This window comes from Hemicordylus capensis, chromosome 1, assembly GCF_027244095.1.
Source record: "Hemicordylus capensis ecotype Gifberg chromosome 1, rHemCap1.1.pri, whole genome shotgun sequence".
NCBI classification, from domain to species: Eukaryota; Metazoa; Chordata; class Lepidosauria; order Squamata; family Cordylidae; genus Hemicordylus; species Hemicordylus capensis.
In genome coordinates this window covers 57314980-57330440 of record NC_069657.1, presented here as the reverse complement: position 1 = coordinate 57330440, position 15461 = coordinate 57314980, and the positions used below count along the sequence as shown (strand labels likewise).

The window sequence follows — 15461 nt, the reverse complement described above, 5'->3', positions numbered from 1 at the left end:
AAAGAGGGCTAGTGTAGTGGTTAGAGTGCTGGACTAGGACTGGGGAGACCTGAATTCAAATCCCCCATTCAGCCATTGAACTCACTGCATGACTCTTGGCCAATCACTTAACTCCCAGCCTATCCTACCTCACAGGGTTGTTGTGAAGATTAAAAATAATCTTGGGCTCCTTGGATGAAGAGCAGGATAGAAATGTAAAAATAAATAAATATAGAGTTCAGCCCCATCAAGAGCTGGTCCGATCTTCTGATTGGCTCTCCTGCTAATCAGCAGTACCTCAATCTTGTGATTCAGTTTACGAGCCTGCACCCAGAACATCACTACCTCCAGCCTCAGAACATCTACTTTCTTCCTAGGATATGACGACTATGCGAGATTGAGCTTTGTTTCCTCCACATGTTGTTGAAACTTAAGTCCAAATCTCCTTAAAAGCTCTCCTAGTGGTTTTGCGTAGATATTTAAAAGCATAGTAGACAAAACAGCCCTGTTGAAAGGTTGAACAGAAGTCAAGCAGCACCACCAACTGTACCCTGCCCTCAAAGGACCAGAACCAGTCCAAACCAGTGCCCCCAATCCCCATACCGGCTGCTGAAGCTTGTCAGGCCTTTGGTGTGGGATTGAGACTGGGGTAGAGCTTATTCCTTTATGGCTATTGTAGGAGCAGAAACTGCTTTCTGTCTAGCTTTTGTCACTGAGCCTTGGGTGAAGTTAGTCTATAATGTGTTGGGGTTTATCTGGAGATGGGGAAAGAGGAGGCAAGTCCATTGACTGTGGGGTAATTATTCCGGTGGTTCTGGGGAATAGAAGTAACTTTGGCAGGTTGGCAGGCCATTACAGGGAAAGGGAAATCATAAATTTAATAGCTGTTTCCACTTCCAACTGTCCTGCCAGCTTTTTGACCTCAAGGGAACACTGTCAACTACCCACAGAGCCTCACCTTGCTCCCTTTTAACGCCACATCGGTCCAAAATAAACCAGAAATCATCTATGATCTGATTATGGATGAAGGGTCTGACCTTGTGTGTATCACAGAGTCTTGGCTGGGGGAAGCTGGTGGCCCAGTAGCTTCTCCCTTCAGGGTACTCAGTAGAGGAGTAGGTGAGGGGACATGAGTGGAAGGTGAAGTGGCTATGGTCTAAAAGAAAAACATCCCTCTTACCAGGATCTCTTCAAAATACTTGTCCATATCGAATGAGTGTACTTAAGTTTGGGGACCAGGGATAGATTAGGATTTCTGTTGCTGTACCAATACCCCACTGCCCAATGGAGTTTCTAAGTGAGCTCATGGATTTGGTTGAGGGAATAGGAACATAGGAAGCTGCCATATAATGAGTCAGGCCACAGGTCCATCTAGCTCAGTATTGTCTACACAGACTGGCAGCGGCTTCTCCAAGGTTGCAGGTAGGAATCTGTCTCAGCTCTATCTTGGAGATGCTAGGGAGGGAACTTGTAACCTAGAAGCTCTTCCCAGAGCAGCTCCATCCCCTAAGAGAAATATCTTACAGTGCTCACACATCCAGTCTCCCATTCATATGCAACCAGGGCAGACCCTGCTTAGCTAAGGGGACAAGTCATGCTTGCTACCACAAGACCAGCACTGGAGTTTCCCAGACTTGTGGTGCTGAGGGACTTCAGTGTTCACTTGGGAACCAATTTGTCTGGGGTGGTTCAGGAGTTCATAGTGGCCATGACAACTATGGGCCTATCCCAAGTAGTCTTAGGATCAACACATGTTGCAGTTCATGCACTCATTCTGGTCTTTTTACTCTGATCACAGTGGGGACTCCTTTGATTTACCCATTATCATGGATAAACCACCATCTGGTTAACGTTGAACTCACAATTGCATCCCACCTCAACAGGGGTGAAGGGCCGATTAGAAAGGTCTGCCCAAAAGGTTATTGGATCCCACAGGATTCCAAGATGCCTTGGAAGGATTTACTTTTGGCTCTGCTAGTGATTCTGTCCTGGTGGAGAATTAGAATAGCTAACTCTCTGATCCGCTTCGAAACTGCTCTCAGTCTATGGAAGATGTATGGGAGTCGAAGCGGCAAGGTAGATGATTGGAGCACAAGTGGAGAAAGACTCTGCTTGAATCTGACAGATTACAACATAAAGCACCTTTAAAGACCTATGCTTTGGCAAAATGTGCAACAAAGAAGTGAAGCTCCGCAAGCTCACGCCCAGCAGAGTTGTTCAGGGTTATGAGGTGGCTAGTATATGCCTCTGCCCCCTAAAATCAGAGTTTGGAACCATCAGTTACCTGCTGTGATGTTTTTAATGAGTTCTTTGTGGTTAAAATCTCTCGTATTTCAGCCAATTTAGACTCAAATCCCACAGTTAGGAACATAGGAAACTGCCATATACTGAGTCAGACCATTGGTCAATCTAGCTCAGTATTGTCTTCAAAGACTGGCAGTGGATTCTCCAAGGTTGCAGGGAGGAATCTCTCTCAGCCCTATCTTGGAGGTGCCAGGGAAGGAACTTGAAACCTTCTGCTCTTCCCAGAGCGGCTTCATCCCCTGAGGGGAATATTTTGCAGTGCTCACACATCAAGTCTCTCATTCAGATGCAACCAGGGCAGACCCTGCTTAGCTATGGGGACAAGTCATGCTTACTACCACAAGACCAGCTCTTCTCTCCTAAGTTAATAATTCCACAGTTATTGCAGTGTCTTTATCAGAGCTGTCAGGCAACTCCTCTTATGTGTTTAGCTCATCTGGTGGCCACACAGGAACAGGCCTTCTCTGTTGCTGCCCCAAGACTCCTGGAATACGCACCCTACTGAAATAAAAACCTCCCCATCTCTGACAAATTTTTAAAAAGTACCTAAAGACTTATCTCTTCACCCAAGCTTTTTAATTTGCCTGTGGTTTTAAATTGTGTTAAGGTTTTTATTTCCTGTGTGTTAACTTGTTTTATGTTGTGGTAAAATGCCCAGAGATTGAAAGTTTTGGGCGGTATACAAATTTGATAAATACAAATAAATAAATACGTAAGAAACACTCCAGAAGGATACCAGGGTCAATGGTGCTGAGAGGTCAAGTAGAACCAACAGGATTGTATTCCCCCATCTAGCTTTTTTTAAATTCTTGCCATTTTTATTTGAAACCATTTTTTGTGTAGTGAGTATGCCAGTGGCAGTTGCTGTGGCTTATTCTTCAGCTATTTGAGTCTACATGTCTGTCTTCACAGCAGGAGGTATAAACCATTTCTGCATGTAATACGTCATATTTCTGATGTTGAGAACAGATTCCTATACCACCTATATTTATCACCTCCCCTGCCTCTCAGTGATAGTTTCATTGCAGTCTGATGGCATAAAGGTGTGGTGTAGTGCCTTACCTTCCTCCTCTGCAATGCCAGGTCGGTCCAAAATAAGTCAGAGCTCATCCAAGAGTTGATTATGGATGAAGGGGCCGACCTGGTATGTATTACTGAGACTTGGTTGGGGGAAACTAGTGGTCCGGTTTGGTCCCAGCTTCTTCCTCCAGGATATTCTGTAGAGGAGCAGTTTAGGGGCCTTTTGGCGGGACGTGGAGTGGCTGTGGTCTATGACATTTCCCTTATCAGGGTCCAGGTTAGGGTATCGGACCATATTTAATGTGTGTACTTAAGTTTGGGGACCAGGGATAGACTGGGACTTCTGTTGGTGTACTGATCACCCCACTACCCAACTGAGTCCCTTACTGAGCTCACGGACTTGGTCGCAGAACTTGTGTTGGAGTCTTCCAGACTCTTGGTGCTGGAGGACTTCAATGTTCATTTCGGTACCAATTTGTCCGGGGCAGCTCAGGAGTTCATAGCGGCCATGACAACTATGGGCCTATCCCAAGTGGTCTCTGGACCGACATACACTCCAGGTCACATGCTTGATCTGGTCTTTTACTCTGATCGGGGTGGTGTTCCGTGGATTGGGGACTCCTGTGATTTCCCCATGTTATGGACGGACCACCATCTGGTTAAGGTTGGGATTACAACCACTTCCCACCTCCGCAGGGGCGAGGGGCCTATTAGAATGGTCTGCCCAAAGAGGTTATTGGATCCAGTAGGATTCCAAGAAGCCTTGGAAGGATTTAATGTTGGTTTTGCTGGTGATCCTCTTGATGCCCTGGTTGAGAATTGGAACAACTTGCTCACCAGGGCAGTAGACACGATTGCTCCTAAGCGTCTCCTCCGGCCTGCTTCAGAATTGGCCCCTTGGTATACAGAAGATCTACGGGGGCTGAAGCGGCAAGGTAGGCGACTGGAGTGCAAGAGGAGAAAGACTCGACTCGAATCCAACAGATTACAACATAGAGCACATTTAAAGATCTATGCTCAGGCGATACGTGCGGCAAAGAAGCAATTCTATTCTGCCTGTATTGCTTCTGCAAGTTCACGTCCGGCGGAGTTGTTCAGGTTGGTGAGGGGGCTAGTATGCCCCCTCTCCCTTGAACCAGAATTTGGAAGCATCAGTCACCCGCTCTGTGTTTCGCAGACAAAATCTCTCAGATTCGGGCCGACTTAGATGGAGACTCTGCAATTAATTTGATGTCTGAACTGGAGGTGTCCAACAACTCCTCTAATGCGATTCGACGAGATCAATTTCAGTTTGTGACTCCTGAGGATGTGGACAAGCTGCTTGGATTGGTGAGGCCTACCACTTGCTCTCTTGATCCTTGTCCAACATGGCTTATTCTATCTAGCAGGGAGGTTGTTGTAGGCAGCCTAGTAGAAATCACAAACGCTTCTCTGAGGGAGGGCAGGATGCCTCCTTGTCTAAAGGAGGCAATTATCAGACCTCTTCTAAAGAAGCCTGCATTAGCTCCCTCAGAGTTGAGCAATTAAAGGCCTGTCTCCAACCTCCCGTGGCTGGGCAAGGTAATTGAGAGGGTGGTGGCCTCTCAGCTCCAGATGGTCCTGGAGGAAACTGATTATCTAGACCCATTTCAAACTAGTTTTCAGGCGGACTGTGGGGTGTAGACTGCCTTGGTCGGAATTGACAGAGAAAATGTGACACTGTTGGTCCTTTTGGACCTCTCAGCAGCTTTCAATACTATCGCCCATAGTATCTTTCTGGAGTGTCTGAAGGGGTTGGGGTGGGAGGCACTGTTTTACGGAGATTCCACTCCTACCTCTCGGACAGATTCCAGATGGTGTCGATTGGAGATTGTTGCTCTTTGAAATCAGAGCTTAAGTATGGTGTCCCTCAAGGCTCCATACTCTCTCCAATGCTTTTTAACATCTACATGAAACTGCTGGGAGAGATCATCAGGGGATTTGGAGCTGGGTGTTATCAGTACTCTGATTGCACCCAGATCTACTTCTCCGTGTCAACTTCTTCAGGAGATGGCATATCCTCCCTAAATGCCTGCCTGGAAGCAGTAATGGGCTGGATGAGGGAGAATAAACTGAAGTTGAATCTAGATAAGACAGAAGTACTTATTGTGCAAGGTCAGAACTCCAGAGACTATTTTGATCTGCCTGTTCTGGATGGGGTCACACTTCCCCAGAAGGAGCAGGTCCGCAGTCTGGGAGTACTCCTGGATTCACATCTCTCCTTGGTTTCTCAGGTTGAGGAGGTGGCCAGGGGTGCTTTCTATCAGCTTCGGCTGATAAGCCAGCTGCGCCCGTTTCTCGAGATTAATGACCTCAAAACAGTGGTATATCGGTTGGTAACCTCCAGACTTGACTTCTGTAATGTGCTCTACATGGGGCTGCCTTTGCATGTAGTCTGGAAACTTCAGTTGGTTAAGAATGCGGCAGCCAGGTTGGTCTCTGGGTCATCTTGGAGAGACCACACTACTCCTTTGCTGAGGGAGTTACACTGGCTGCCGATGGGTTTCTGAGCAAAATACAAAATGTGCTAGTTATAACTTATAAAGCCCTAAACAGCTTAGGTCCTGGGTATTTAAGGGAGTGTCTTCTTTCCTACGAACCCCACCGCCCATTGAGGTCATCTGAGGAGGTCCGTCTCCAGCTACTGCCAACTCGTTTGGTGGTCACACAGAGACGGGCCTTCTCGGTTGCTGCCCCGAGATTGTGGAATGCGCTCCCTGCTGAGTTACGATCCTCCCCATCTCTGGCTATTTAAAAAAAAAACATTTGAAAACCTTTTTTTAACTCAAGCTTTCTCAGGTTTTTAATAAAAAATACTGTTAGTTTAATTTTATGGTTTTTAAATTATTGTATTGTTTTAACTTTTATATGTGTTTTAATTGTTGTTGGCAGCCCAGAGACTTAAGTTTGGGCGGGGTATAAATTTGATAGATAGAGTATATGTATGCCACTGTGATGCTGTTGTCTTGCTCAGTCATCACACTTTCTCTCTATACTCCTACTCATTATGGTTTTGCAAGTATATTTCAAGAATTTCCATTTAGTTTAGCGTTATTTTACCATATATGTAAATATAGTCCAGGGGTGGTCCTAATTCATTCATCAGACTGTGCCGTAGTCATAACCGAGCTTCACTCATCAGAGCCCCTGTGGTGGTGCTTCTCCACCATGCCTGCTTATTTCTGTGCCTATTAATACAGGGGTGCCTCTTCTGTTGTTTTTTCTTTCAGTGTACAGTTCTGTGTTCAACTAGCTCTTGTGTCCCATCTACCTTGTGTCAGTAACTCTGTAAAGTGTCAGTAACTCTGTAAAGTTATCTGGGGGCAACCAAGATGAATGGTTAATTGTGAAGCTTGTATTACCTTTTTAATTGATTGAAATTCTTTTGCTTCATGGATTCAGTAATCTTCTTTTCTAGGAATAAAGGATTCTTTCAAGACAGATGTAAACAGACTCCTTTTATAGACTCTTATTTATTTGATTGATTTTCTATACCACCCTTCCAAAAATGGCTCAGGGCGGTTTACATTAAAACAACACTAAAATCAATTATCTGTTAAAATTGAAAACTGTGAAACCATCTAAAACCATTATTAAAACAAAACAGTTTTTAAAACCCTGGAAAACCAGGCCAAACCTTTATGGTTTAAAAACAGTTTAAAAACCTTGGAAGGCCAGGCCAAACATATAGGTCTTAAGGGCTCTCCTGAAGACCAGTAATGAACTCAGATTGCAGATTTCTGCAGGGAGTGCATTCCACAGCCCAGGAGCAGCCACAGAAAAGACCTGCCTCTTGAGTCACCACCAGACGGGTTGGTGGCAACTGAAGACAGACCTCTTCAGATGACCTTAATGTGCAGTGGGGGCATTGCTCAGTACTTCACAATTCCCAGGTGGCAGCTCACTGGCGCCTGGAAATTTAAGTGTAAGGTGATGGGTGGATGGGACCACAAGGAGTGAGCTAGTGAGACGAGTTGTGAGACGGGTCCTTTCTCTTCCTGGTTGCTTCGATTCATCATCTGCCTGAGCCAGATTGACTTGACCAGAAAGAGAGATCAACCCACTCATGCTCTTTCTCCCTGCTCCTCGTTGCACCTGTCCATCACCTGCCTGAGCCATTCAGATGTGACCAAGAGAAGGAGTGAGCAAGCAAGGCAGGGAGTCCCACGGTGTGGAGGACATTGCTGGGTGCGAGTAATGAGTCTCTGCTCCTGTGGGAGCAGAGGGAACTCTGAACATCTGGTTGGATTCTAGAGCCAAAGAAAATTTATTGAGGCTGGCTCTTCTTTCAACTTATGACATCACTTGCAAAGTCTGTGTGGCTGTTGCTAGTGTCTGATTCTTGTTTTTTTTACTGTCTATCCACTACACTGGGGAGTTGGTTGATATAACTTCTGTTAGCATGAGAGCTGACACTGAACACAAATTGCTTTAGCAATGTTGTTGCAATTCACCCCCACTTATTTGATTATTTGTTCTGCTGAGCTAAACCCTGTGATTAAATTGTGCTGCTTGAGATGTGGTATAGGATGGATATCTCACCTTAATTTATCCAAGGATGAAGGTGCTCAAAAGAATTCACCCTGTAGCTCTTTTCCTGTAACACAGAAAGATCTTAATATCTGATTTTTCACATAAAGATGCCTTAAGTTTTGATCCAAAATGTCCTTTGCCTGAGTGTGAAGCTTCTGTTTGCTAGGTGCCTCTCCTTCTCGTAACTGTTGCACCCCATTGCATACCATTCTGAAGGGCTCCATGACTCTCAAGAGCACCTCTTTTTTGAGGCAGGAGGGTGAAGTGAGAAACCTTGTTGTCTGAGCAGAGTTCTACTTGCACATCTGTGGATCAAACCCAATATGCTGCCTGTTCAACTTCAAATGTTAGAACAGTGGGCCAGATCTCAATGTCTTTGCTTTGTAAACTCTGCAGTAGAGTTACTGTTGCAATTAATACTTTCTTTTGGTAACATGATTGACTTCTTCAACCTTATATTTTATCTTCAAAAACTGTTTATCAAATATTAACTCTTCAGCATTTTTATTCTCATTTTAGGGTTAGCCAGCAAAATAGAACCAATTTTATGACTGCAGATAACTTATCTATCTGTTTCTGGCCAACTTTGATGAGACCTGATTTTGAAAACCGAGAGTTTCTATCAACGACCAAGATTCTCCAATCAGTAATAGAGACATTTATTCAACAGTGCCAGTTCTTCTTCTGTAGTGGAGAAATTTTAGAAACTTCTGACAATGTGACACATCAGCCTCCACCTCTCAACCCAGTGCAGATGATAGATCCAATTGTACCATTACAATTACCACCACCTCTACAACCTCAGCTGATACAACCACAGTTGCAAGCAGATCCTCTTGGTATTATTTAAATAAAACTTAGTAAAAGGAAGATGATTGCTGGCAGCCTGGCATTGGATAAAAAAGGAAAACTAGACATGCATGTTTCAAGATACAAAAACAACTTTCATGCTTACAAAAGAATTTGGATCCAAACAAGGACATTTTTGTTGTAGTCATACTATACACCATAAATACTGCAGGTTAAAATTATGTTATTAGCATGACTGGAGAGGTTTAATTTTTTTAAACAAAACTAAAGTGCAAAGCTGCTGTTGCATGAACATTTATTGCAATCACTATCATTCCTGTGACAATTTGTCACAATATATTGTGAATAAAATTTTTCTATAGAAATGTAATGATTAAATAAATCATTTTATGTAACATTCAATGCTTACAGCCTGCTTTAGGGCTGTTTTTGTTATTTAATATCCTTTTTTTCTGGCAATTTCATTCCAATTTAGTCATTTGCTGTGGGCAGCTGAAAAACAACTGTATCTTATTTGTAAACTCCAAGCTACTTATGCTACAGTATGCTTAGTTTCAGAGAGAACATAAACTGCACTGTTATAAATACAATTCCCCACCTTCCATTTCTCTTAAATAAACTTGTGGACATTTTTGTTTGAGGGATTAATCAAATTATTTTTTCTTACAGCACAATACCAAGGACATGCTTATTGTAAAAGTGACTTTAACCATTGTCAAAAATGTTGCTCTTATCTACTTTCCCCTTACTTTGCATTCAAGAATGAAACAATTTGTAATACTGTTAATTCTGTAAACAGTTGCATGTTTGAAAGATCATTGATGGTCTTGTAAACCTAATCTAATATATTTTAGATATCTTAATTTTTTCCCCACTGGGGAATTCATCTAGTATGTAGAAAATAGTTTGACATTTTCATATAAGGTTATATAACTTTTCATAAATGAGAATTTTGTTGTAGCGTAAACTATCTAAACCAAACAATCTATGACTTAAATTTAACACATGATATATTTTTCTGTGGCCCTTTACAGTATAAAAAAAGCATTGCTAATACATAGCAATAAATACTTTGGGTACTGAGCATCTTAATGTGTACATAAAAGGACATTTGTATTCATGTGGGTTTTTTTCTGTGCTCTATTGTACTAAAATTCAAAATGATTGTGTTTGCACCATTTAAAAAAAAATTTTTCTTTTACATTGGTACAAGTTTTGCTGTAAAAGAATGCTGCTTAATTTTAAACCATTCTTGGTTAATCTTTGTTAAATGTGCTAGAAGGCTAAAATTGTGAATCAGATTTGGGTGGAGCCTAACAATATTTGAATTTCCCTTGCTTTCTCTCCCCCCCACCCCAATATTCAAAATATCTTTCTTTTTTTAAAAAGAAACTGGTTTATTCAGCTGCTGGGATATCTTGAGTAGATTAAAAAACTTTATGATCATGATTGTAATCTTCATACTTTTTTTAACCTATTATAGCAAGTAGAACATTTTTAATTATTAACATTCTTAATAGCTTGATTTGCAAAGATTAAGAATTAAGGTTCTTAAGAGCTTTCTCTAAAATAAAAATTGCCTTTTTCAATTGTTATGTCCTAGGTATTGTACTTCTAATGACATGGATTACAATTCTAGTTAAAATACCATAACCCAAGCTGCTGTTGAAGTATTTGTATATTATAAATTATCTTGATATTTGTGTTATATTCTTGCAAGTAATTATCTTTTCTAAAAAAACACACCCCAAAAACCAAAAAACAACCCCTATTCCAATTGAAAGCACACAGGATATAAAAATAATAAAGATTTTGTCCTGTAAAAGTAGTAGCATTAACCTGTTTTACCTTACATCTGTTGTTGAAATAGCTTTTATTTATAGTCATCAGTTTAACATAGGCATGTTAAGAAAAACAATTAATCTTCAAGAGTTTTTATAAACTGTTTCTAGGTTGCTAAAGAATTTATTTTTCTACTATAGATGGTATAGACAAAAGCATCAAACTGTACAGAAAAAGCTTATTTCTATTGCAAGTAGGCTTAAATTTTTCAGTCATATCCATTTGAAGAATTTGTCTTAACTGAGTGGACATAGTTTTTCCATTTAGAATTCTGTCTCTTTGTAAACTAGTGTAATTTTAGTTAAATGAGGTGTTAAACTCTTCTACCTATACAGATAGGTTCCCAGAATTTGTTTCCAGGTTGTTTTAGACAACTATTTGTAACAACCTGAAATTTAGTTTATCCATAAGTTGTTAAAATGCTGCTCTTTTAGTTGGCCTAGGGCATGATCCACCAAGGCAGTGTTCATCTTGGTACTCTTTTTGTATGCAGCATTGCGTAAGTATGCCTGTGTCCCATAGGCATATCCCATAACCACAAACAGCTTTCACACTTTCTGCTGTTACTTGAAGCTACCAAGTGGACTGTGTTCCCAGTGGATCATGTATGTAGGCTGCAAACCTCATTAACATCTAAGTAAACATTTGTGTCACCTACTTGTTGTTCCTTCTGTGACCTTTACATCAGAATTGAAGTGCTGTCAATGTTACCCACAAGACTCTTAGCAGCACACATTTTTGTACCTGTCATGTTTGCTTCACATACATGTACCCCTTTCCCATTTAAAAACAGTTGGTAGGGGTTGCTAATTGAAAACAGGAGGAACATCAGATATACATGGTATTTGCAGGGTTAAACAGCCTTATAATCTTAATGATATACATGGTATAAAAAGCAGGCCTACATGGAATTACTACATACATAGCAGTTTGGTTCATTTTTGTTGGCTAAAGGAGTAGTCCCTTATAGCTTGCTTTTATAAACTTTCAAGCCAAGGAAAATGGTTAATGTTGTGAATTCAGTCCATTTTACAGTAATGTGAACAGTGCTCAACAATTGTCCATTTGACTGTTACATCCTTCATACTGACTTTTGATATATTTTGTGTGTTCCTCATATGTACAGCTTAGACTGCAGTCCCAGGCACAATTGTGCTTACTAAGTCCCATTGAGATCAGTGAGATGGATTGTAGCCTTAGGCTCCAATCCTGAGCACAGTTACTAGGGAGCTGAAGTTAGTGGGACTTGTTTCTCAATAACTATGCTTAGGATTGTGCTTTTGTGTGTGTAATGAGTATTTGAGCATCTTATGAGTGTATTTAGTCCCACATATAAACATTTAAGTGGCATTTTATATTAAATGATGTTTTACAGATTATTTTTACATTGCACTCTAACTTTAAGGATTTTAATATAGTGTAAATAGATATACATCTTTTAATGAAGAGCACCAATTTTCCACAACATATTTTTTTCTGCATTACTTGAATAATGGTTGCTAGAAATTACCATTGACTTGTTTATTTTTTGCGGTACTGGAGTTTAGTTTCTAATCTCTTTAAAACTGTAAAGTGAGCTAATTGGAAAACTTTTTTAAAAAATAGGCCTTAGCTTCCATTGTGATTTCATTTTTTACAGTAACTGTGATGCTCTATCAGCTGAATATATATACTTTTTTAAGTTGGTTGTTTATAATTCATGTACTCTTGTCACACCACCTACAGAATGCTACAGTGAATTAAATATCAGCGAAGCTTATCTGTATGCAGAATGCAATGAATAAAACATTAAGATGCCTACTGTGTATAATGCTTAGTTGTGTATTGAACTTCTGAAGGGCAACTTATCCCTTATAAAAGTAAATACAGTAGTGAAATTTAGTAGAAGGTAAATACATTTCTGAAATGCAGTTTGACAACTTGAATGTTTGTAAATTGTTAAACTTTCAGCTTTAAGTAAAATGTATGGAAATTTTGGGGAACATCCACTTTTTAACAATGTTCTGCATGTTATACTTGCATTTATACTAAAGAAAGGTTTGTGTGTGTAAGTACTTGAATAGAAAGGAGATCACATTAGATTAGAGGTGTAATAATCCTTCTCATAGATATATGCAAGTCCCATGAATCTGGATGGGACTTGTGTGCATGTAACTTCGTACAGAAAGTATAAGAACAAAAGTCTTGCACTTTTACATGTTGGTAAAGTCTTGCACTTTACCAACATGTAGAATACCTAAATTTGTTTTAAGTATTACTAATTTAACAGTTTATTTTTACTTAATTTAAGTAAGAAAAAGCAAGTACTTGCACCTATTAGATGTTATGCAAAGCAGAAAATACTACAGTGGTTGAATTCTAAGGGTTGTATTCACCAATCTCCCCTTTGCTATGACACCCCCCCAAAATTTGCTCCCAAGGATTGGCAGAGCAAGATGGCATATGGCATGGGAAGCTGCAGCAGAAATGGGGGAGTGGGAAAAGAGAAGCATTGTCCTCCCCTTCGTGTGAACAGAATTTCTGCTCATTTGCTAGGAAACTTAGAATACCACCTGATGTGTTTATTTTTACTTCAGTTATACAGATTCTATTGATATTACACTTAAGGCATGGTATTTCCACCATTTATTATTATTTTATTTTATATTTTGTGTTAGCTTTAACTAATGCTCTCTTTTTCCCCAAATTCTCAGGACAGGAATACAGTTGTCTCTGGCAGTGTTCCCTCTTTTGGCCTTAGAAAGCTATAAACTGACATTCCCTGGAATATTAGGGACTGTTCCTCCAGAACTAGGTTCATCTTCTTTGGTAGGAGGATTGAAGCTTTCAAGTTGCTTAACTTCTTTTGGGTGGTCTCTCTCCATCACACAAATGGGCTTCAGCCGGGGAGTGAAGGCCTAGTTGGGAGACTGCAAGCTACCTTTTTGCTCACTCCTGATTGGTAGTTCCTCTCCAGCAGCACCCACCTGACAGTCTCTTGCCACCTCAGTTTTTCATCGTCTACCAAGAGAATAACATATCAGGCTAGTCAGCTACCGCTTGTTCTCCATTTATATTCCTTCAAAAATAAATAAACATTCATAAACTTTTGTTCTTTTAAGATTTTTTTTGGTCTGCACTTATCTCCGCCTCTAGTCCTTTAGCTTTCACCTTTTGCCTGTTATTCCTCACCACCCCGGTGGGGGTCTCTTCCCTTCTGGGGGAAATTTTGGACATTATTTTTTCTCTGCTTACGCTACTACTAGGGATGTGTGAGTAGCCACCTGATGGCGCAGCGGGAAATGACTAGCAAACCAGAGGTTGCCGGTTCAAATCCCTGCTGGTATGTTTCCCAGACTATGGGAAACACCTATATCGGGCAGCAGTAATTAAAGAAAGGCATCTCATACTGCATGGGAAATGGCAGTGGTAAACCCTCCTATATTCTACCAAAGACAACCACAGGGCTCTGGTCGCCAGGAGTTGAGAATGACTCGACGGCACACTTTACCTTTTAGGGATGTGCAAACTAGGGTTTTGAATTTGAACCTTTCCGGGCCTTCAATGGAGGTTGTGGGGGGAGGGGGAACATCTGTGGACACCCCCCCCATGGCCTTGGAGAAGCCCCCAGAGGTGGTAAGTACAAAAAAAATTAAATATTCATGGACTCCACCTGAACCAAGGGGAGGGTTCAGGGGGGCAAAACCAAACTGTGCATGCCAGTTTTGTACACCCCCCCTAGCCACTACTTGATTTAAACATTGTTCTTGTGAGGCAAAATTCCCCGCCTCTGCCGGCCACCAGTTCTGCCTGGGGGGAGCTCATGTTCAAACTTGTCCTCACTGTCACTAAACAGGTTGCTGAGGGCAGGCTTGTGGGGGAAAGTGCTGCTCACCCCCAGTATCATGGACTGCCCTTGGCCTAAGTCACCTCTGCCAAGCCTTAATGGACCATGTCTTGGCAGCTCAGAGCCAAGATAGCCACTCTAGCTGTTCCACAGAGCCTTCTCATCCAGTTCTCTTGGAACTGGAACCTCTTCTGAACGGATGGTTGACTTCAGCCCCTGTTCGTTCCATGCCTGCACTGGCTGCACCTCTCAAGGCCTGACATAGGGTGCTGCACTCTTGCCTTGAGGAAATGTACCGCAAAAAGAAGAGGAAGGTCCCTCGCTGTCTGCCATGCTTCTGCCTGTTCCTTGCGAGAGCCTTGCAAGTGCTCCAAGGAGACTTGTCATGTGTCTGCCACTCCAGGGGCATCATTCTCACTTCTGACATCTACATCAGTCCCTAGGCCCCCTGCTGCCTAATTCCCAGAGCCTGCTGTTGGCAGCTCCCGCTCTGACTCCACTCCCTCCCATGCCTCGGATGGAGCTTCACTGGCTTCTTCTCTCTCCCCCCCCCCCGTTGGCCAGCTGCTTCTGATGAACATGACATCTTCATGGGGTTGCAACACACAGGTCCTCACGGGACTGATGCTACACTGCCTCTTCTCGGCTCCGTCATGGATGCCAGTTCTATTCTGACCAGTACTCCCCATCCTCTTGCTCCTCTGACTGCTACACCTTGTATGTTGGAGCCTATGGGTGCTACTATGGGGACTCATAACTCAGTTGATTATAAGTGGCTATGCCATGGTTTGTGCCATTCTCATGACAGGGTCCGTGGTCCCTTTCTCCAAGACACAGGCATTACCCCCAGCCTGCCAGGCATCACTCCACCTTGCCAGGTGCAGGAGGACAGACTGAGGGCTCCTTCAACCTTGGCCACCCCACCCTCTGCAGTTCCTTCCTGCACCATCTCTGCAGCCAGGCCACCCAAGGACCAGCTCCAGGCTGGCTCCTTGGATGTGATTGACCCGCTTCCACCAGATCAGATTCTCCAGTCCTTGGATTCGAGTTTGGATGCTGGGGATGTTCCTGATGTTTTAGATGTGCCAGAGGTCACCTCAGGCTCTACTCCACCAGATTGGGTTGAGGA

At 42.1% G+C, this 15461-nt stretch overlaps 1 protein-coding gene and 1 long non-coding RNA gene across 4 annotated transcripts in view; one reads left to right on the top strand and one right to left on the bottom strand.

The window, feature by feature from the left end:
* The window catches only part of ARHGAP5 (Rho GTPase activating protein 5), a 76130-nt gene extending 63826 nt beyond the window's left edge, over positions 1–12304 (top strand). For both annotated transcript variants that reach the window (XM_053297198.1, XM_053297193.1), the window contains one exon: positions 8374–12304. In XM_053297198.1, coding sequence (XP_053153173.1) covers positions 8374–8704 — 331 coding nt within the window. In that variant the 3' untranslated portion in view covers positions 8705–12304. The remainder of the gene's footprint in view (positions 1–8373) is intronic.
* Positions 1–15461, bottom strand: part of LOC128345356 (uncharacterized) — a 47340-nt gene that overhangs the window by 12289 nt on the left and 19590 nt on the right. For both annotated transcript variants that reach the window (XR_008316399.1, XR_008316398.1), the window contains exons 3-4: positions 7864–13506; positions 6684–6735 (exon numbers count right to left, since the gene is read on the bottom strand). This is a non-coding gene — a long non-coding RNA (uncharacterized LOC128345356). The remainder of the gene's footprint in view (positions 1–6683; positions 6736–7863; positions 13507–15461) is intronic.